At 40.8% G+C, this 21,542-nt stretch overlaps 3 protein-coding genes and 1 long non-coding RNA gene across 5 annotated transcripts in view; 3 read left to right on the plus strand and 1 right to left on the minus strand.

The window, feature by feature from the left end:
• Positions 1–94: 94 nt before the first annotated feature.
• fbxo36a (F-box protein 36a) lies at positions 95–1,142 on the plus strand. The gene is made up of 4 exons (XM_047593604.1): positions 95–204; positions 425–533; positions 701–873; positions 985–1,142. The coding sequence occupies exons 1-4, from the start codon at positions 109–111 to the stop codon at positions 1,132–1,134; spliced, it is 528 nt and encodes a 175-aa protein (XP_047449560.1). The 5' UTR covers positions 95–108; the 3' UTR covers positions 1,135–1,142.
• Positions 1,143–2,334: 1,192 nt separating this feature from the next.
• Positions 2,335–12,708, plus strand: zbtb38 (zinc finger and BTB domain containing 38). Of its 2 annotated transcripts, none has more exons than XM_047595045.1 (2): positions 2,335–2,739; positions 8,326–12,708. In XM_047595045.1, exon 2 carries the CDS (start codon positions 8,326–8,328, stop codon positions 11,998–12,000), a length of 3,675 nt encoding a protein of 1,224 aa, XP_047451001.1. In that variant the 5' UTR covers positions 2,335–2,739; the 3' UTR covers positions 12,001–12,708. The 2 variants fall into 2 exon arrangements, with proteins under 2 accessions (XP_047451001.1, XP_047451000.1); XM_047595044.1 differs by lacking the exon at positions 2,335–2,739 and adding an exon at positions 5,619–5,837.
• Positions 4,319–8,267, minus strand: LOC125014035. The gene is made up of 2 exons (XR_007113427.1): positions 6,366–8,267; positions 4,319–5,622 (listed from the first exon to the last, which is right to left on the minus strand). It is a non-coding gene; the product is annotated as an uncharacterized LOC125014035 (long non-coding RNA).
• A 2,663-nt stretch (positions 12,709–15,371) lies between the features above and the next one.
• Positions 15,372–21,542, plus strand: part of rasa2 (RAS p21 protein activator 2) — a 29,023-nt gene continuing 22,852 nt past the window's right edge. The window contains exons 1-2 of the mRNA XM_047594218.1: positions 15,372–15,636; positions 18,457–18,580. Coding sequence (XP_047450174.1) covers positions 15,579–15,636; positions 18,457–18,580 — 182 coding nt within the window. The 5' untranslated portion in view covers positions 15,372–15,578. The remainder of the gene's footprint in view (positions 15,637–18,456; positions 18,581–21,542) is intronic.

Genomic DNA, 21,542 nt, shown 5'->3' on the forward strand with positions numbered 1-21,542 from the left:
GTGGTGCTATCAATACAACATACCGTCCACAATACAGTTCCCTCTACCGTTGAGTAAAGACAGTTTTAGTGGCTTTTCAGTTGTCATGGTTACATTCCTGCGTTCAAAATGGCATCCTTGCTTGGAGAGCAACTATTTCAAATTAGTGGTCAGGGTCCACCACCTTCAAAAGACTTTTTCCAACTTGTGATTACCAAAAATGAGGTGGAGTATTAGTATATGTTTATATATAGAATTGTTTCTATGCAGTTGTTGCTGGTTCTGTAAAACTGTTTACATTGTTAGCTGAGGAAATAGAGCGAATTGATTCTAAAAAGACACAGCAATATAACCTATTTGTTAAAAGAATGGACATTTAAAATAAGGGAAATATGTTACTCTAGCCTGAATGCATTAAAATGTTATTCTTTTTTTGCAACTGTAGATAATATGGACATCGTGGAAGATTTCTTTGCGACCTGGAAGTAGAGGCATTGCACCCAGGCAGCTAAAGTCAACTCATCACAATTTCCTCCATGATAAAATGTTACTACGTAAGGTTTCTTCTTCAGATTAATCACTTCCCAAAAAATCTTAGATTTGTCTTGTGGCACCAGAGACATCTTTGAACTTTTTTGGTTCAATGAAAATGATTTGACAGAGAATGCTTATGCAAGTTTTTGTCAGTCTTATTCTGTGCCTTGGCATTTGTCATCTGTAGATGAAGTGACCACTGTTTTTGGCCAGAGGATCCTTGAATACACAAAATCACTTTGTGAAGGAAGGTTTGATTATCTGGAGCGCCTACCTGATGATTTATTACTCAGAATCGTGTCCTATCTACAGCTGAAAGACACCACAGTGCTGGCACAGGTTTCACAAAGATTTAGTAAGGTGAGAGTCTACTAAAATGACAAGTTCACGGCAGTATTTTACTGTACATAATGCAGTTTTTCTCATCCGCATTGGGTTCTCTTTTCATGTGCTCTGTTTGGATTCTATCAGTTCTGCAACTCTGAGAAGTTTTGGGAGCAAACTGTGAGGAATCGCTGTGCTGAGTTTACTAGTAACATGGAGGGCATAGCCACTGCCATGGGTTGGAGGAGGACCTTTTTCACCTTCTTCCACAAGAGTAACAATAAAGACCAGCAGTAAAAGTTTAATTATTGTTCTAAACCATTGTAATACAAGTGCTCATCACAGTGGATGACAACTAATATTCACTTTGTGAAAATTGAGGAGTGTTTTTCAACCAGATTTAGTGAGTGAATTTTTGATCTAAAAAAATTGTGCCAATTTTTAAAAATGTGTTGTTATGTTGTTGTCACAGTCTGGATGAGAAGATTTATAGCTATTCAGTGGAGCCACTGTCACTTGCAAGTTAGGTGTGTCTGAAACAGTGTGCAATGTGTGACATTACAGGTAAATATAATGCATGTATTTTATAATATGGAATTTAGGCCTGATTATGTCTCCTGAATTATACACTGGTAAAACACAATTGAAAATGGTGTATAACCAAAAACAACAAAAAACACACACAAAAAAACGCTGTAATGGCATCATAGCAGGTCGATGGTAAATTTTAACATATACTTCCTGTTTACATTTTCCATTTGCTGTGAACTGTAGTTGCGCCCTCTGCTGAAGGCCCCCAGCACCTTTGCTTAAAGCTGATGTGGCCAATGGGTTTGTGCTGTGTTCTGTTAAACAGTCAGCAGAGGGTGCAACACTGCAATGAAAACTAGAACCAGAGGATGGGAGGAGATCAGGCAAATAAGCCCTTGGGTAACGTGTGCAAAACAAGTTCTGTAGTTCTGGATACCATATTCAGGCCTAAAGACTACAACACACCTATTTTGGACTGAAACCTTGTACACATATGTGTGGAAGGGAAGGGCATCTGTCACACTGCTAATACCTCACCCGAAACCTGTATAAGCAAGCTACAGTACTGTAAGACAACGGTATGCATTGTTTTCTTTTTCTGTTTTCTGTGCCTTAGTGGATCAGTGACAACATATGGTATAATAAAGGCTAACAAAGCAGTGATAAACGTATTCACAAAGTATTATCTGGATTCTCATAATAATGAATAAGAAAAAAAAAACATGTTGTGATAATAAAAACAGCATATTTTAATATGCAGGTAGTTTAGTAAATAGCTAGTCTCCCCTGTTGAATATAAACGATAGCTGGGAGTCAGAATGACATGACCGCACACAGCTCTGACTGGTAGGTACCGCGGCCTATTATTAGCCTCTGATACCGCCTTCTCAGCTGAGTCTGGTCTAGGAAGAAAAATATTCATTACGTAACAATAAAGGATCTGTCTCCCAGGCTAACTTCCTGAATACCACAGCAGCAACAAGGCCTCATACTGAGGCAGAGTGGAAGCTTCCATTTGTTTGTTGGATCCGTGCTACATGTTTTCTGCTTATCCCTTTTGCTCAACACATTCACCACACCACCCCTCCTTCTCAGCTCCTTTTTTGTGGGTCAGTGATGCAGCGGGAGTGACGCAGCAGTGGCAACAGCCTCCAGAAAGCAACTATACACAGCAGGAAACAGGGAACCTCTGCCAGAATTGTAGTCCACAGACAGCAGTGACGAGAGAAGATGGTAAAGGCCTAATCTAGGCCAAAGGAAGAATGGGAGCCGGGTAGTCGCTTTCCTTTGCTCCTCCTAAACAAACACCAGAGAAACTTCCACAGCGGCAGAGACTGGGCCGGCACGACCTTCTGCAAAGAAACCTTTTTGGTAGGCAACTCCAAGTGTGAGTGCTTGTTATGGAAGAAACATAAGAGCTTCCAGGGACGAGTGTCTTAGTATGCTAAGAGTGAATGCTTTGAAAATGAGGATGAGGCCTACTCAGCCTTGTACTGCAGTCATCAGCCTCCCTGCTGATGAGTGTCCCTACAGGCCGCAGCTGAGCTCGCAGAGCATCAAAGGCACAGAGGCCTGCGTATGTTATCCTGTTGCTCTAGAGCTGCTACTTCCAAAATATGAGCCACAATACGGAGCAATAGCTAAGCGCTTTAATTAGGGGCAAGGCGTTTTTTTTTCCAACTGCAACTTTTCCAGTTGAGCTCGGCTGTGAATTTAGATAAGAAACACATTACTTACATGTTTATCTAACATAAATAATGATTCCTAACCTTTAAAACTACAAGCCAAGCATGCCGAATTATAAATATATTAGGGAGGGCCTTGGCTGCTATAAAATTTCCACTACGGTACAGTAGCGTGCTAAGTGTTAAAATTTACTTTTTATTTATTTTACTGGCTTAACACAGCCTGCCTGTATTTATCATATATGCAGTTCGTAAGTTGGATCTAAATTACTGATTATATTACCTAATTATTCAATCAGAAAAACACGCAGAAGTTTGCCCATAATCAAAATCCAGGGTGAAACGAGATCCAAACTAGAAGCAGCTCAAAAAATAAAAAGGATAAATTCTTCTTAAAAGTCACTCACCCACATGGAACCAAACACGCACACAAACTTGTTCTATTATCCCCATGGGGCTCTCACTCACAAATACACTAAAACAACAGGTGGCTGCTATGAATGGACAGACCAGTGATACCAGGAAGAAAGTTAATATCTTGTATGTTAAAGGTCTGACAGTCTGTAGATACAGAAATGTTGACATGGAGATCCATAAGTAGCATTGTTACATACTTGCTGTCTGTGGACAGACGTAGATTGTAACAAATATTACAAAGAATGTATTTCTCACTCTCAATATGGAGAATATATACCTTGTCTTTCATATAATCTATTATCATATTGCCAATGTTGTGTTAAAATCATTGTGCTAGACAGATAGAATGCTTCTTGTGGATGCTACTACTCCTTCTTAATGCATTACTTAGGTACAGTTATAAACCTGGATCCCCATGAAGGCTCAACGCAGCTGAAGGAAGCAAATAAAATAAAAGGGTTCGTAATCTATTATCCTCCTTAAAAAGTATGTGTAATAACATTGCTAGCCAAATTGAAGACATTTGCCATGAGCATCCTTGTCTTTCTCCAGTTTTTGGTTGGTTACACAGATATTACAATTTTTTTTTCACTATTTTAATGCATAAATGTTTTACCTTCAACGTGTATTGAATGAAGTGGAGTTAATAGTAAACACATGACGGCATCGTGCAGAAACATTTAGTGTGACGTTATAGAAACGCAAAGGATCATATCATGCTCCAAAGGTAAACAATATGGTGGCAGATCTACCAAAAGTCAAAACTAATTATTTGAAGCAGATATTAATCTCAGACTGATTAATAAAGGGACTAATATAAGACAAATGAAATCCAGGTTAATGTTTTCTGACACAGTCACGTTTATTTAATAAATCATTTTAAGGCATTAACAGTCCTATTAAAAGAATCTCATAGTGGCTGTATGTCATACAATTCAGAGGCTTTGTCCAAGACCAGAAATCTTTACTTTATGCTGATCTCATATTTTTATCTCATGTGCTGATTGCAGAAATGGAAACAAGACAATACAGCAGCTAAGATTTTGGAGGTTACAGTGATCATTGTGCATATTTTTAGAAAGGATCACAAACAGATCATAACGAGTGCACTTCCTTCTTTAAGTGCAATGAACAGCAGGCATACTGATATAGCACCTGCTATTTTTTGAAGCCAGCCGTGCAAAGAAATAAAACGGAGGTCATAGTCAGAATGAGAAGATCTTCATGGTCATATGACTCTACGCTCAGTGTAAATAAAACAGTGGCTTCCGTTCTCAGAGGCTGGTGAGACGCTCTCAGTCATGTTGTTTAGCTTGCTCCCCTCCCCCTCGTCTGCAGTGCTGACGCATCTGCTGCTTTTGCATCAATCAGCAGCCTCTATATAGGTATACCCTGAGTTCCCGCTAATAGCAGACGTGTCTGTGTCTCAGCCCTGCATTCAGTTTGCATGCTCACTGCAGCTGTGACAAAAAGCACTGATGAACATCTGTGCTGGGCTGCACAACGGCGCACCAGTCAGTGCCATCTTCCCTTGCGTTCTGCATTACCTAACCACAGTGAATGCGTAAGCACGGACGAGGGCTTTGCTGTAATGTACTGCTGCACAGGCAGGGACTGCGTGCACCAGCTTCAAACAGATGGTGTAGCGTTATGCATTCAAGGTACACGTTATTTCTAGAGATAATTTCCTTTCACGCAAAAGGCATCTTCCTTTTTGCTCACAATTGAGCTGCATCAGGATGTATTTGGTGCAGCATCGGAGAGGTTTAATACGGCATTTGTTGTACAGCAGAGAGCCCCTCGCTCTATGCTGCTATAGCAATGCAGCTGAGCGTTTTATCTGGCTGTTGAAGCGAGTACAGAGCTGATGTGTGATGTAGCACCCTGCATTTCTCCGTTCTCCCTACAGCCCTCTGCCATGCTTAATAAAAGTTGCTGTTTCCTGCTCGGTGGCACCAGAACGAAAGCCTCAGCCGCCCAGCTAGCACAAAGGCAAACCTATATTCGGATTTAGCCACATACTGTATAAAGGCTGAGTTATTCCTATAGCTGTAGTAGGACGGAAGAGGGACATGCAGATGAGGGCAGGGCAGATCTAGCCCAGGACCAGGGCTGCATGGATAGAGTCGAAGGACGTTGGCGCTGGAGTCATCTGCACACAGAGAGGGAGGGAGAGGAAGAAAGACGTCAGAAAAAGCTCTGCTTCTGACAACACCACTGCGACCATCACAGAAAAAAAACTACTTTCACCTTGCTCCCGCAAAACAGTTTTTCATGTATAGTTGGGTGTATACAGGGCTGTAGAAAAGGAATACTGCATGACATTGTTTCCTGTTCGCCCTGCATCACTTTCTCTGATTTACTAAGGTATGTTTTGCATGGTTTCCCTAAATTTCTAACCTTTCTTTCAACTGCGGAAGTACGTTTGCAGAGGTGCGTGAAGTGGCTTTTGCTTTGACATTTCGCTCTGTGTATGACAATACTGCTCCTGATGCAGTCATTTCTTGTTATGTGGTTTTGTATGTGGGGATTTTTACTTTACAGAAACAAGATTAAAAAAATATATTGTCTTTGAAGGTAAACTTAGGCTGGGTGTGGCAAATTAAGAAGCATTGATGGCAAATTCTAAATTTCCGCTCAGCGTGTGGTGGCAATACACCACAACGGACGGTACAAATTATGAAAAATGAATGTGATGAAGTAAAATAGCATCACATAGGAAAGGATGAAATGGTTCTACATACGGCACAGACAGTGACATTTGTAAATGTGAGGCACATCACTTGCACTTGTGGTGATGTGATGCATGGCAAAGTCCATATCGTGCTGCAGACAAAGACACACAGTCCAATATATATATACACCAGGATATTAAAAGCGGAGGCAAAGGCAAACCTCAATGGCAGAGCAGATTGCTGCGTGTTGCAGGTTCTCAGAGAAGGCAGGATGTTTGCGAGGAAGAGAGAGGGGACGGTAAACCCGGACAGCTAATACAGTCAATTGCCATCCAGCTGAATCCCAATAAGTGCTGCGCCATAGCATGTTGCCATGACAACGGAGGCCCGTCTGAGAAAGAAGGCAGGAGGGTGGTTGTGTTTTCATCAGTCTGAGAGGCTTTAAAAAACGGCGGCCATATTGTATTTGTTGCACGAATGCAAAATTGGAAACAAATGAAAAAAATAAACATTGACTGGCATCAGTAGTAGATTACCTCAAGCTACCTGGAGTAAACAAAATGTACATTAATTGACAACAACACATCTGTATGTCGTGCGAGACAAAAAAAAAAAAAAAAATTGAAACATACAACAAAATTAGAAACTCAACTTCCTGTTAATGTAACGTAACTCATATTAAAACCTGTATCAAGGCAAATGAAGCTCTTCTCCCATTTCATTCTAATTTTCTCTTGATTTTACACTAAATACAGCAATATAGAGTTACAGTCGGCCAAAACGTCTTAGGGAAAGAATTAATAGTCTCCTTACAAATTGTACATTCAATGAGGCAGTTACTTTTGAATTTGAGTTGGACATTGACAATTCATCACTTACAAGTGTCTTAGCAAATACAATGAGCATGCTACGTAAGACCTGATAAATGACTCAGACAACACTAATTCTGGTATGAGTAGGCCACAGTTAGAGCGTCATGCTGGGTGAGACATTCTCTTTAAAAGTCAAAATGTATGAACTTTAACTATCCCCAAGATTGCAGATCAAACTAATCCACTAATTCGGGTTCGTCAATATACAAAACGCATGTAAATCGAAAAACGTGTGCTAGGAACGTGTCTCCTGCATTGCAAGGAATGTAATACGATCCAATGCATTGGAGATTAATAGCAATATTGTTAGGAAGTTAACAGAGGACATTAGACTGTTTGGCTTTTCATAGCATTGATTATGCGCTATATGACATTAAATCAGTGGATCTTTATAACAGCAACTTTCTATGATACAAGTGAAATGATGCTGTCAACTGCCAACTGCCAACTGAAGAAAGGAGCACATGACTCATCAGCATATAACTGTCTGAATGTCATGTTCATCACAACTTGGGTATTGCGAAGAACAGGCTTGTCATGACAACCAGTCCTAGCGCACAGCTATGGAAGCACACCGGATATATTACCACTATATTGAATTTTCATTTGACATAGTAAAAACAAAAATCTATCTAATCGGTTCTGGGATTAATACGTAATCCACTGTTTCCGTGTAAGAAAAACAAAGTCAATCCGGTAGAAGTTAACAATATTCAAAACTTTATTTTATCAGAACCAACACCATATAAGTTAATCTGTCCAAATCAAATTTAAATTAAGTCACATTTACAATGAAGCTAAAGAGTACTTTTCAGTGCCACCAGTATTTGGGAGTTCAATATCAGGCTGGAAGCATGTGGACAGTACTTTGGACGTACTTTCCCACATATTTACCGATCTCTCACACACAGGTCTATTGCTCGCAGTAATAATACACCCTCACTGTAGCACAGATGAGATTTAATAATGATTCTATACAAGCGAAACAAGATAAAGAGTCAGTTCAGTAAAAAAAAATAAATAAATAAATAAAAAAATCAGCAGATGAGGATAGATGGGATTCCATTCTTCATTCTTTATGGTTTACAAGGGGACTTTTTATTCAATAAAATGAAAACTATTCAATGATTCTTGCATCAGAAGTGTTGACTGTGTCTGTTGACACTATGCCTATCTATCAGGTCATTGCTGCCATCTAGTGTTGGAACGCATGAATAGCTAAAACAACATAAAATGTGGATTTGTGTCTTCAAAAAACAGGTTCTCTGTTTTGTAGTAATTTGTTTTAATTGTTTCTTCTTTTTTTAGATGACTGTGGTTTCTCCATGCACTCAGAACCTGATGGATAATGCTCATCCTCACACTGTGCTTAGCAAGCTCAATGAGCAGCGCTCACAAGGCCTCTTCTGTGATGTTACCATTGTGGTGGAGGATGTAAAGTTTCGGGCCCACAGGAACATCCTGGCAGCCTGCAGCGGGTACTTCAGGAATGCCCTGACAACTTCTGAGACATGGAGCTCTAGCCAAGTGCTGGAGCTGATGGACCTGAAGTCCGAGGTGTTTGCCAGTATCCTCAACTTTATATACTGCTCAAAGGTGGCTTCACCTGGTGCAGAGGACACAGGTGGGCTGGTAGCAGCTGGAAAAAGACTAGGAATTCCTTTTTTAGAAAAGCTTGCAGAACAAGAGAAGCAGGATGAATGTGTCAAAGCCACAGACTGCTGCACAGTGCCAGTGTCTAAACACACAAAAAAGGAAACTCCCAGGCTTGAGGAGACAGACAGTGCCAGAGGACCACGCATCACCAATGCCTTCTCTATCAATGAAGTGTGTCCTGGGAGTAATCCTTTCACTCCTGAAGCTCAAACAAATGTGGAGCGGCAGTCGCCAGACGTGGGACAGATCTCATCCAGCTGTCCTACAACGTCGTGCCCTAATGGGAACAATGAGACGACCCATGCCCTCTCAGAACACTCATATGCAGTAAGCAAATCCACTGAGGGCAACGATAGCAGTCAGTGGGACAACAAGAAAGTCAGCAAGCCAGCAGTATTACAGCCGAAGCAACTCATTTATAGAAATGCAGGCCCGCTTAAAAAGCGCCACAGGCTGAGAGGCATTTTGGGTAGAAGTATACTTCCAACACCAGCTGAACCCCAAAATGATACGCCAAATACAATAACCCCCACGGTAACTGATGGGGTTACTCCAGCACCTGTTGCAGTCATGACACCACCTCCACTTTTTGCCGAGGCAGAACCACACAAAAGTGTAGACGAAGGGCTACCTATGGTCAGTGACAATGCTCAGATGGAGTTAGGCCCACCGACCCTTTCGCCTCACACAGAGGACAGCATTCAAATCTACAGCTGTGAGCACTGTCCAGAGATATTCACAAATCAAGCTCTTCTCACCATTCACTCTGAGGTACACAAAAAGCGGTTTGTTAGCCATTTGTTTTGCAAGTTCTGCCACAGAAAGTTTATACACCTCAAACGACTCCGCAACCATGAGCAGGTCTGTCCTAAGGCTGGGAGAGGCCCACCTAAAATAGACACCAGGGATGTCTCAGACAAAGAGGCGGACCACCTCTCAGACAACAATATGAACACAGAGATCAACATGGCCCAGCTTCCTTCTGCTGAACCGTCCAGCCTTTACACAGAGCCCCTTCAAGTGGACCAGTCAGAACCTCCTCAGGATGAGAAGGCTGTGAAGCCGGGTGGTAGTCAGAGGAGATACAACTGCAGTGTGTGTAGACGGGTCTATGTCACCCTATCTAGTTTGAAGCGGCATGAGAATGTACATTCCTGGCAGAGAGCCTATCCCTGTCATTATTGTAATAAAGTGTTTGCCCTGGCAGAATACCGAACTAAGCATGAAATCTGGCACACAGGTGAACGCCGCTATCAGTGCATTTTCTGCCTTGAAACATTCATGACATACTATATCTTGAAAAACCATCAAAAGTCTTTTCATGGCATTGATCCAAATGTAGCTGTTAAGAAAAAATCTGCAAATGGTGGGCTAAAAGCCAGCGTTTACCCAATCAAGCTCTACAGGCTCCTGCCCATGAAGTTTAGAAAGAGACAATACAAGACGTACAGTCAGACATATTCCGAGAGTGTTGAAAGAGGTGATCAGTTGTTACTTGACAGCGGCCCTCTTATCCCTCCATTTGATGATAATGGTCTGATCAGTCACCTTGACACCACTTCATTACCGCTGACATTCATGGCAACAACAAAAATGGTCTCACCTGTAATGCCTCGCATCTGCTTTGACAAGCCATGTGACCAAGACATTGACCAGAACGTGAGTAGCCAATTAGAAATTCACGGAAGCACAAGAAAAGATGTGGAGCACATGGGTCCAGGCTTTCGTGACCATGACAGTACCCGCTCTGTGCAATCCAGCACAGAATCTCGTGCAGGTTACAAAGATGATTTGTCAGAGAAAATTAACCCAGAGCACATCAGCCACAATATGCCATTCTTAAACTCCCTGAACACAGTTAAAAAGTTAGGTGAGCTATCAGCTTCTGCAAAAAGGGTTGAGGACATGACCAAGGAGATACTTCAGTCAACTGCAGTGAATCTGGCACGTGACAACACAGTGGGGGCAAAAACTGAAACATATATTGCCAAACCAGCATGCCCAGGTCCATCTGTTGATAGTGATGCCATGCCACTCTGTCAGATAACAGTGAAAATTGGCAATGAGGCAATCATTCGACGACAAATCAAGGGATCTAAACTCTTTCGCAGAAAGAAAAGGAGAATCAGAGAACTGAGTGAGGAGCAGAGCCCAAGTCAGTGCCCTCCAACAAGGGAAAACGCAGAGAGTCCCCGGTTCCGCATCAGAGCCGAAGCTGCTGTAGCCACAGAGCCAGAGCCATATGATGATACCAATGACGGTGACACAGCTGATAAACTTTGGCGTCCCTACTATTCCTACAAAGCTAAAAAGAAAAGAAAGAAACTCAGATACAAGCAAAGAAAAGCTATGTTTCACCATTCTCCTGAAACGTCATTAGACAGAACTGCTGCCGGTGAAGTCCACCTTGACAGAAGCAGTTGGCTGACAGAAGAGAGTATCTCAAGTGGTAGTACAGGGGTGAAACATAGCCTTAGCAGGAACTGTAGCCCTAGAGCTACCTATAACTGTGACATCTGTGACAGCTCTTTCATCACAGAGACAGGACTGAGAGCTCATGTTATTGGTTCCCACCCATGTTTCTGCCGGACTTGTGGCAAACAAGGTCCCCCTGGTGAGGTTCCTGCCGGTGGGGATTACATCTGCAACAGTTGTATGGAAAATGGCTCCTGCTTTGATAATACCCCCCGGAGCCCCAACCCAGAGAAGAAGTACCGCTGCGCCTTCTGTCCCCAGCGTTTTCTCTACCTTGCCACCAAGAGAAGCCATGAGAAAAAACACCGGGAGACAAATGAGGACGGATATAATTCTGACAGCTTCACAGCATGTTCTAAATATTCAACGCACCCTGGTGAGGACAATAAACAGGCCACTATCAAAACAGAAGACAGTGGCAATCAAAGGCACACTGACATAAAGCATGAGAGGTTGGAAGGAGAACGTTTTTCCACAGATAAGACAAAGACTGAGGACACAGCTGACTTTATGCCTTTGACTACATACCAAGATCTGTCATATTCTAGCATTAAAGGTCCATTGTCGCCCTCAATTGACCCACTGTTTCCCATGACAACTTCAAAGGTGAAACATAAGATAGGAAAGAAAAGACTCAATGCACACCATTCTATGCATCTCATTTCAAAAAAGCAGGTCTGTGACCGAGAAGATAGTAACATGGACATTTTGATGGGACCAAGAACAAACAGTCACAGTGATCGTGACAAGTCCAGCAAACTATTTAGAAGAAATGATTCTGAATCTAAAGTTACCCACAATTCTTTACACAAGTCAGAGAGATGGGTGTGTAAGGAGGAGCCATTTTTTTAAGAGTGCAACTGCAGGAAAAACAGAAAGTGAATTACATTTGCATACAATTTTCTGCTTTGGTTAGGATATACTTTGTGAGATTTCAGCTGCAAGTAAGTGCAATAAAGTGTTTTGAGAGGATGGCACTAAATGTGGGGATCTAATAACAGTGTTAGGTGTAATTTCTTCCCTCCTAAAACCAATAACTCAGCGATTTTTTTCACCTTTGTAGATGATAATTTTTGCACATTATAGGACCCCCTGACACAGACTGTACTTTGTCCATTGTCTATGCATGTGCGGCATCCCTGGTGACGTGAACATAACCTCAAGAAAAGACATTATTCTTGGTAATGTTTCAAAAGGTGTGCAATATCAGAGCAGCATTTGGAGTGTGCTGGACAGCTGAAAAGCTCCTTAAACTTCACTTTTCTTTTTAAAACAGTTTTAGATAAACAATATGAATTGTATGACAGTCACATTTTTGACTATCTTGTTCAGTTAACTGGGCACATTGAGTTGCACTTTATAGATAGACTATGCTAATTTGTTATTTTAATATTTTGATAATTAAATTTCAATTTTACGCACCCCTGATATAATTCTTATTTCTGATTAACACACGTCACCATTGAGATTATATGTACAACTTTTCTGTGTTTAATATGTATAAAACATGTAAAACTATTTAAATAAACATTGTTGATATTCTAAAATGATGAAACACAATAAATGGTCGACTGTCATTTCACTGACACGCCACACTGATACTAATTGTAAGGCAATGACAAAGAAACATCAAGTCGGAGTGTAGAGAATGTTTTTAAGTAGAATATTTTAAAAGATCTAACCAGTCACATTGGTACAAAACCTGCTCCACAGAAAACTGTTTCCTCAGTAGAAAGCCACATGGCACCTATCTGCTCCTACTGGTCCTCCAGGGAACTGCAGGTACATCTGAAAACTTCATCAACTCATATTTCCACACAAGCTGCATCTGTATTTAGTGTTGGGCCTCAAGACACAATCTCCAGATGTTTCTAAATTTTTTCTAAGACCGGTAGCATTTGTAACATATGGGTCATACATTTTAGGTGAAAGGTACTGCTCAGCTCGCCAACAATGCCATGGACGCAACATTTCTTCTATAAAATGGTCATTTTTCACTTGAGAAAGAAATAAGTATCTACTATAAATACTGATAGACAGAAGACACATAATGCTGTTGGAGCTCAAACAGAAGCATTTTCATTTTTATTTACAATCTGTAAAAATAAAAGCAATGGCAATGAACGTCAAATCAAATCCTCATATTATCGTATATATAGAGTGTATATAGGTCGACATATTTTCACAAACATATTCCTGGCCTCATATAGCAAGAGAATGAAACTACTGGCGGGAGTCCAAAGCACTCCTTATAATCCACACAAAACTGGTTCGCCGACTGCTGAATTAAAGTCTTACTCCTGCACAAATACTAAATGAATGTGTGCCAATAATAAAAACACAAATGTTTTGAATAAAAATATTTCTTTCTCTACTTATTGTTTTTTCTGTTATGTAACTTCAATTAAAAGTTTGTTTAATATATTGTTTTGTGAATATTCTAGAAGTATACGTTTTTAGAGCTGTCAGGAATCATCGTCTTTACCAGTGGAGATTTTGGTTTGAAGATTCTGGTGGTGCCATGCAGGAAAATCTTATAATGCAATTCAGAAATACCATAGTCAGTACTCTGATGACAAAAAAAAAAACAGAGAAGCTGGAGAAAACCCATGCAACACGCAAACTCCAGAAAGACCAGAGTCAGACTCAAACCCAAATCTTCAAGCTGGGAGGCATCGGTGCTAACCAACATATCAGATACTCAGGATCGAAAGTTTAATGTGACAACAATAAAAAAATACAATGCAGAACTCATGGCGTGAAGGACACACACACATACATACACACGTACACAGCAATCAACATACAAAGTCACCACACACATTATACCAGAGTCAAACAGCCATTTCAGCTCCACAGACAGGTATACAGCTCCATCAGGTTGTGTCCCCACCATACATGTCGCCAGTTACGCATTACACAGATTCCATTATAATACAAACAATATGTAAACTACATTAACAATTGCATTTAGATTAAAAGTAAATTAAAACTCACCAAGTGCCTTTTTAGAGCTCTACATTAACCAAGTTTTCTCCTTAAACTACTGCTGGTTGAATGACCTAGTTTTGTCTTTTCCCTCTTGAGAAATTATTAAATCCTCTGGTCGATGTAGTCCCAAACCTTTATCTTCAACTTCTGCTTGAGTGGTAAAGTCCTGAATCTCAAACTAGCTAGGTAGCGAACTCGATTCATTATGCAATGAATGAATGAAACGTACATTAGCTGAGCTAGCAAGACCTTGCTTCAAGTCAGCTAATGCAAAGCTCTCTGAGGCCCTGAACTTCAGGCCCCGCTGCCCAAACGGAAGTATGCACTGTACACACGCAGCAGTTCACCAGTCCTTAACACTGCAGGCCAGGGCCATCTCAGCTGTGCCCCACCGACACAAAACAGAGACACAGCATCATGCACAATGAACTATTCACACACAACTACAATACAAAATGTGTCTACAAAGGAATTGTGATCATCAAATGAAAACTGTGGACCTTTCATTTGGGACAACATTTATTATATATTAACTTATGTGCAACAACATTTTTGATACAGAAAAGGCTTATAATTCTGCCCTGCACAGCAGCGCCCTCTGGTGGGGCCGTGCCTCACTGATCCCTATTGCAAAGACACCACTGTTATTTACACTGGGTGACACGCTTCAAAGAAGCATAGTTAGCAGGCTAAGCTAGTTCCATAAGATATTAGAAGTGTGTGCTATTGTTGCATAATAAACAACAGCACACCAGAGACCTTACATCATGGGTGTCAAACTCATTTTAGTTCAGAGGCCACATACAGCCCAATTTGATCTCAAGCAAGCCAGACCAGTAACTTCATAGCATAATAACTATAAATAATAACACCACCGTTTGTTTGCTTTGTTTTAGGTCAGAGAAGTACATTGTGAAAAGTAAATGTTTACATTTAATGAATTTAATGTCCTTTTAGCGTCCATCAATAACCTGAAGTTTCTTAAGAAAAATAAGTGCAATTTAGGTCTCAGTGTTGTCTGCGACTGTGAGTAGATCGGTACGACCCCGAGTGGAAAATTTTCAAATTGGTGCCAATTTTATTGAAAAATTGCTCTTAAGCTTAATTTTATTTTTCACCATTGCAAATTCACCCCGTGGGCCAGAAAAGACGCGCTCACGAGCTGTTTGTGGCCCGCGGGCCGTATGTTGACATCCCTGCCTTAAATCCTCTTTAAAACTCCTACCGCCTCCACACTGCTGCGCTAGTCAAAGCGAGCGCTTCGAATTTGAGGAAGCTGGTATTTCTCCCAACGTTTTTTTCAGCCAGCGCAAGTGTGTGCGGGACCCGACGTGACGCGGTAGTGAGGGCTGGCTCTCTCCACTCCGGCAGCATTCATAAACGGATATGATAAACCAGCGCTGAATGCACCGGAGCCGCGACGACAGTCAGCCCTTACCATGGCGGAAGAGGACGACGCAAGGATTCGGGTTTTAAAGAGCCTGCGGGGTAAAATATGTAAGTTCGACCGGAAAGCCGACGTTTTCCCATGTCTCACGAGAGACAGAGGGGTGGGAGAGAGGTCGGTAGAACGGGTGAGCGGCGAGACGGGAACCCGGAGGGGCGCGGCGTGCTATCAAGAGCCGACAGAGAGAGAGAGAGAGAGAGGCAGGCAGGGAGGCAGTTCATCTACTGCTGCCTGGTGCCTTAGTTAGCCTAGCATGCTAGCATAGCCTACGAGTCTGTTGTGAGTGATTTCATTCATCGAGCAGCGCTTCGCCGCCCTCAAATAAAGCTCTCAGAGAACACCGTACGTTTTTATGGCCATTTAAGTGTTAGGTTTTAGTGGAGCTCCTCTTCAAGTTGACGTTGGTAACCAAGTGGGCTAGGCTAAGACCAGCCACTTCTGTAAGCCAACCCATTCAGCTATCACGTTACTCACTGCAGGCATCTGACAGCCAAGTTGTTTAACAAATAAATTGACATTTATTTCTACAAAAGAGTATTAGAGCCACCCATGAGAAGAATAATGAGAGGAGGTAATTTTTTCCCATCATGCACTTTGAGAAAAAAGTCAAAATGTCGAGAGAAAAAAAGTAGAAATATAATGTAAATGTCGAGCCTTAAACGTTAGCTACTGGAGTTATTTATCCACCCAGCACTTAATTATGATTACTTTATTATTGCTAAGTATTGCATGTTGTAGCTTATGTTGGCTGATGTTTAAGTCACTCTACAAAACTCGCTTTTTGTTTCTCTGACCTGAATGTGGAGGCATGAATCAAGCAGCATTTCTGTTACATATTAAAAATCTAGGCAACTGCTCTGCGTGAATGATGAAAGAAAGATATAGGGAAAGGGTTACCTGTTATACCTGCAGCATCAAATTAGTACAAGAAAAATGACACAGAAATTTCAAAGTTATCATTCTTTGTAGTCTAAATGTGAAACATCAGCCTTAAAATAAAACTTCTCAGCAGCATAGTAGATAGCGATGTGTTGACTTAACACCATTAGCCCTCACCCACTGCTGCCCTGTCCCCTCTGTGTTTTGAAGTAATTGATAATACTTTGAATTAAATTTGTCCCAGTGGCATTGCTTCATTCCGCTAAAGATCAACGCGAATGTAATCCGGAGAAATTAGTTTAAAATAAACAAGGACAAAACATTTTTTAAAACTAAATATATAACATTGTTGTTATTTTAAACGTGTTGACGACATTGTCATTAACATGCGCTTTGGAGTGTCCTTTACATTTCCAGAGTAGGGGCTGACGTTGCCATGAGTTGTTCTCTGTGGCGTAACTGTGTGAGTTTATTGTAAGGTGAATATAGGCTCACTGGTACGTAAGACTCGCATGCATAGGCGCACAATGGGAGGACAAATGTCAGTTTCGCTACTATGAATTAATGAGAAAATGGTAAGCAGAACAAAATTGAGGAACTGTTATGGCATGTAACTCACTTAGCAGTCTTACGAAACTCCATTCTTCCTCGTTCACACTTTGTCCTTTTTCCTTTAGCCTACATCACTGGAGATGCCTTTCTGTGAAGACGTATTATAGCAGTTAGCAGATGACCTGTGTGCTTTTTTTGTTGGCTTAGTTTGTCACCAAAAGGCAACTTCATTAAATGACAGTAACCTGTCTAGGTTGGTGTTGGTTGGGCTTACTGCCTGACCTTTGGGCCAGGTTTTCACAGGGCTACATACTTCCGTTTTAGCGGAAATGTTATGGAAAATAAGACCTAGCAGGAGGGTTTGTTGTAAACGCTGTAATGCTGCTGTGCTCCACTTCCACCAAGTCAACTCGGTCCGAGCTTAGTGACAACTTGTCCGTCATAGCTGCCGTGTCCTAAGATTATCCATTCACTATTATTTATAGCCATTTAGAAAGCTGTTCTTACTGATGGCTTTTCTTAGTTATGTCCCTACCTGGGCTTAGAGTACCAGTGCAGAGCTAGAGATCTCATTTAGACATGTCATTGCCCCTCTAATCCACTAATCTAAATCCCACATGGGGTAAATTTACTAATAGTGTTGCTCTTGAGTGACTGTTGGATCCTCAGGTTTAACTTCTCTGGTACTGATGGTGTATTTGTTTGTATATGTTTTGCACCAAACCCCAGTCCATGTAATCCGCCTGCAGAGCAATGGAAGTGGTGTGTGCTACAAAGGTGTTTGTCATTTGTGAATCAGCGCTGTACTGTCGCCACTGGTTATGCTGAGGAAGTCAATGTTTCATGTTTTTAACCACATATGAGCCTCAAGTCTACTTCAGCTACATCCGCTCTGCAGTTGGCCCTGACAACTGGCAGGAGCCCTTGTCACCAAATGAACACGAGGATGCCAAACATCAAAGCACATCTTAACAGCATACAACTGCAGTGATACGTGTTTCTTTTTTATTAATTAAGAATTGGCTATTCCGAGTCAGATTATTTAAAATAAACCATCACTCTCATTCAGGTACTAGTTATTTTTTTTAATAAAAGCAGGAATTTATTCAACAAAATCTTTTAGCTTTTCACAGTTGTCAGTCTATAGCAGTGGCACTGATGACTTATCCAAATGAATTTGTTTTAGTTTTAGTTTTTGACTTGTTCTCAGAAGCAATTGAAATGACACTGTACATCAGTTGAAATGTAATCTAGTTAACTTCTCTTTTATTGTCGTTTAATATAGAATAGGTGTCTATTGTGTCTACCTAGAGGGTAGGGCACGTTGAGGTTAGGTTGCGAATATTAAAAAAATGCCAGTGTGTTTTTTGAATTCACTGATGGAAAAGTTATTTTGATGGCAGCAAGATGATGGTGCTGTTCTCCCTTTGGTGCTGCAGGTGAAGCTAAGAACCTGGGTCCAGTCTCGGGCCCAAATCGACAAAGGGATCTTTGTACCTTTTGCACCATAAGTCTGGATCAGGAGGAGGTTTTCCGCACCAGGGTGTTTGATAAAAGCGTCAGGTAAGCACGACAACTCATTAACACGCTTTGATTTCATTTTTTTATGTTGATAACGGCCACACACAGCAACATCGCATCATCTCGTTGTCTCGGTTAGGCTTGCACTTGACATAATTTACCAGTGCAGTAAAGAATATTTTGAATTTCTTTACATAAGTTGTCATATTTAAAACATTGCACATTACTTTCTTTAACATTAGTTACACATCCATACATTAGTTAAGGCATGTGGAGTCCCTTTTCTACGAGGTTGATGTCTAGATATTATTACTGAAGAGACAATCTCAAGAAAATGACTTCTTTGTTTTTATTGATCATGTACCATTTTGAGCATTCAGATTAGATATACAATTTTTTTACATTTAAAATAAGGAATACATTTATCAATTATATTTTTTCATTCTGCCACAAATGAATAGTAAAAATAATATGGAAACATCTCAGTAGTTTAAAATAGTAGAAATGTATTTAGTGTGTCATTACCAGTAGTAACAAAGTGTAAAATGTACATCGACAGCACTTTATAAATTGGAGGATTTGCTCATAGCATTTTATATATGTACACACTTAACTATAAGCATTTTTGAGTGGCATATATCTCTAACCCCAATTATATTAATGTAGCGATATTAACTTGTGTTTTTGTGCCAGAAAAATAAGAAAGTAACACAGACTTTTTCCTGTAAACATCACCTGTCACTGACCGGGTTAGTGAAATGAAAATACAAATAATATGCAAAATGAAGTTTCAGGAACAATGTTGATTAAGTTAGAAAATAGGAATTGAGACCGTTCATAATGATTATTAGTGAAAGCCTATTTACGTAGAGTGTACATTCATTAAGCATTAAGTGAGTTTTGATTTGAGCTATTCTTCTCCTCACAGGACACTGCTTACTCAAACTAAATGTAGAGATCAATGGACAAGAGTGTTTTGGAACATTACATTTGCAGGCAAATCTTGAGTTTGCTTTAAGAATAGAAGTTGAGACAAAGGTAAAAAATAGAAATATCCTGTTGATAGAATCTCTCATGCGGAAATAGTTATGCTAATGTCCGTACCGTTTGTATTTGTTGTGAGCCTGTCGTGCAAGAATTGAAGAGCGGCCGTTTGATTTCATCTTAGAATACGTGATACGTGGCTTGGAGCCGTAAACGTGTGTGGGGTATCCCTTCTGCTGGAAAACGCTGAGCGATTCTGACTGAAATCAACTATTTTGCCAATAGCTACATGTTGACAAGCAGTTCAGAGAATGGTGTAGGAGATCAGGAAACCTTTTTGCGTTTCCATCTGCATCATTGCACATCTCAGGATAAACACAGGCCTGCCTTCTCTAGGTATTTTACGACAGTTGTTTTTTTTTTTTTAACACTCCTGATTTCGGTACCGTTCAAAAGGATTTTATAGTCTCTGAGGAAGTGTGTCCTCCCACGCTCTCCTGTCTTTTTCTCTGTGTCACCCTCAACTTCCTTAGCCGCTGTTTAGCACGTCTTAATAAGCACTCGAATTTGGCCCACTGTTTATTTGATGGTGCTTGACTCATGCCTGATGTATGCTCTCCTGTCTCTAATTGTTTAAAGGATGCATGGAAGCTCTAATTACAGCTAATCCCCAGGATAAAGTAGGCATGTTCAAACAGCTGTGGTCAAGTGGCTCTACCTAGCATTCTCGCATTATTTGGAAACCAGGATGACAACAGAGGGAAAGGTTTTGTTGTGGGTGTATGTGTGAGTGTGTGCAGAACGGAGGGGGGTTACGAGTGCATAGTTGCATGTAATACTGAGGAGGATGTGTGGGTGTATGCTGAGTGTGTTGGCTAAGCCCATTGTGGAAGTGTCAGGCAAGATATTTCACCATCCAAGATGCAAAAATTGTGGAGGGTAGCATCAATGTCCAGGTTCACTCTGTACCACTACTGGATATGAAGACAGATATGTATGTTGACCAGGCTAGTTTCCTGATTACATTGCTAACAAAATGGAGGAAATGTTTCTATCATTTAAATCCATTAAACCGCAGGACCAGTAAACACCAGACATGTCTAGCACTGCGGAGTGTTTTATTTTAGAACTAGCCCACACATATACATGACACATATGATCTACCTACTTGTTTATAAGCCAGCTATCTGTTACTTTAATGTGATGTTTTTATTTATACATTTTTCTCAGAGAGGGAGGGAGAGAGAAGAAAACCAACCTCTAAACTTTGTATGCTTAACAGATCTACATTTAAAAGACGGGCTGCAGTTTTTATTCGAACGCAACAGTTTGTCTAACTGCAGTTAAGTATGTTTGGGACAGGTGGTGCATCTGCAGACAAGCACGTAGATCGAGGTAGTGCTTAACCTACAATCGGCTATGTCAGATCAAGCTGTCTGGCTCACAGTCCTGGTCGTGAGGTAGTTGTGTGTTGGCAGGACTGAGTGGCACTGCTTGAGCCTCCTGCGTTCTTGCCAGCTCCTGTGAATCCTGTGCTGACCAAACGAGATCTTACCACTCTACTGCAGTATTTGTTACACATGCTGTTTAATGATTTCAGTTTGCATGTTCCCGTTATGGCTGGTTAATTTTTTTCCAGGTGTTCAGGCTTCCTCTTACAGTCTAAAACAGGCAGGTTTAGAAAAATATGCCCACATTTCTTTGTGTTATCCGTGCATTAGCAAGCTGTCAGGGTGTAGCTGGACTCTTATAACGAGCCAAGTAAATGCGAGTATTTCTCTGATTTTTATAAATACATGCAACGTGTGAATTGATGTTTAATTCAATGCTACACTAAGACAATATCGGACGATATCCTCACGTTTAAAATCTCATTTTCAAATGTGATCAGTCATGCAACATATTTCTTTGAAAACCATCCTTCTACAGTCACTTGCAAAATGAGATTATTGTTTGACATATCATCCAGAAACATTGCATTGAAAGTTTGTGTTTGATGCAGTTTTTCATTTTTGTCCAT

This window comes from Mugil cephalus, chromosome 9, assembly GCF_022458985.1.
Source record: "Mugil cephalus isolate CIBA_MC_2020 chromosome 9, CIBA_Mcephalus_1.1, whole genome shotgun sequence".
NCBI lineage: Eukaryota > Metazoa > Chordata > Actinopteri > Mugiliformes > Mugilidae > Mugil > Mugil cephalus.

Excerpts from the sequence above, each read along its gene's own strand:
- fbxo36a (XM_047593604.1), top strand. The coding sequence starts at position 109 with ATGGCATCCTTGCTTGGAGAGCAACTATTTCAAATTAGTGGTCAGGGT. Across the intron at positions 205-424 it reads TTGTGATTACCAAAAATGAG|ATAATATGGACATCGTGGAA; the intron begins GTGGAGTATTAG and ends TTGCAACTGTAG. Across the intron at positions 874-984 it reads TTTCACAAAGATTTAGTAAG|TTCTGCAACTCTGAGAAGTT; the intron begins GTGAGAGTCTAC and ends GGATTCTATCAG.
- zbtb38 (XM_047595045.1), top strand. The coding sequence starts at position 8,326 with ATGACTGTGGTTTCTCCATGCACTCAGAACCTGATGGATAATGCTCAT.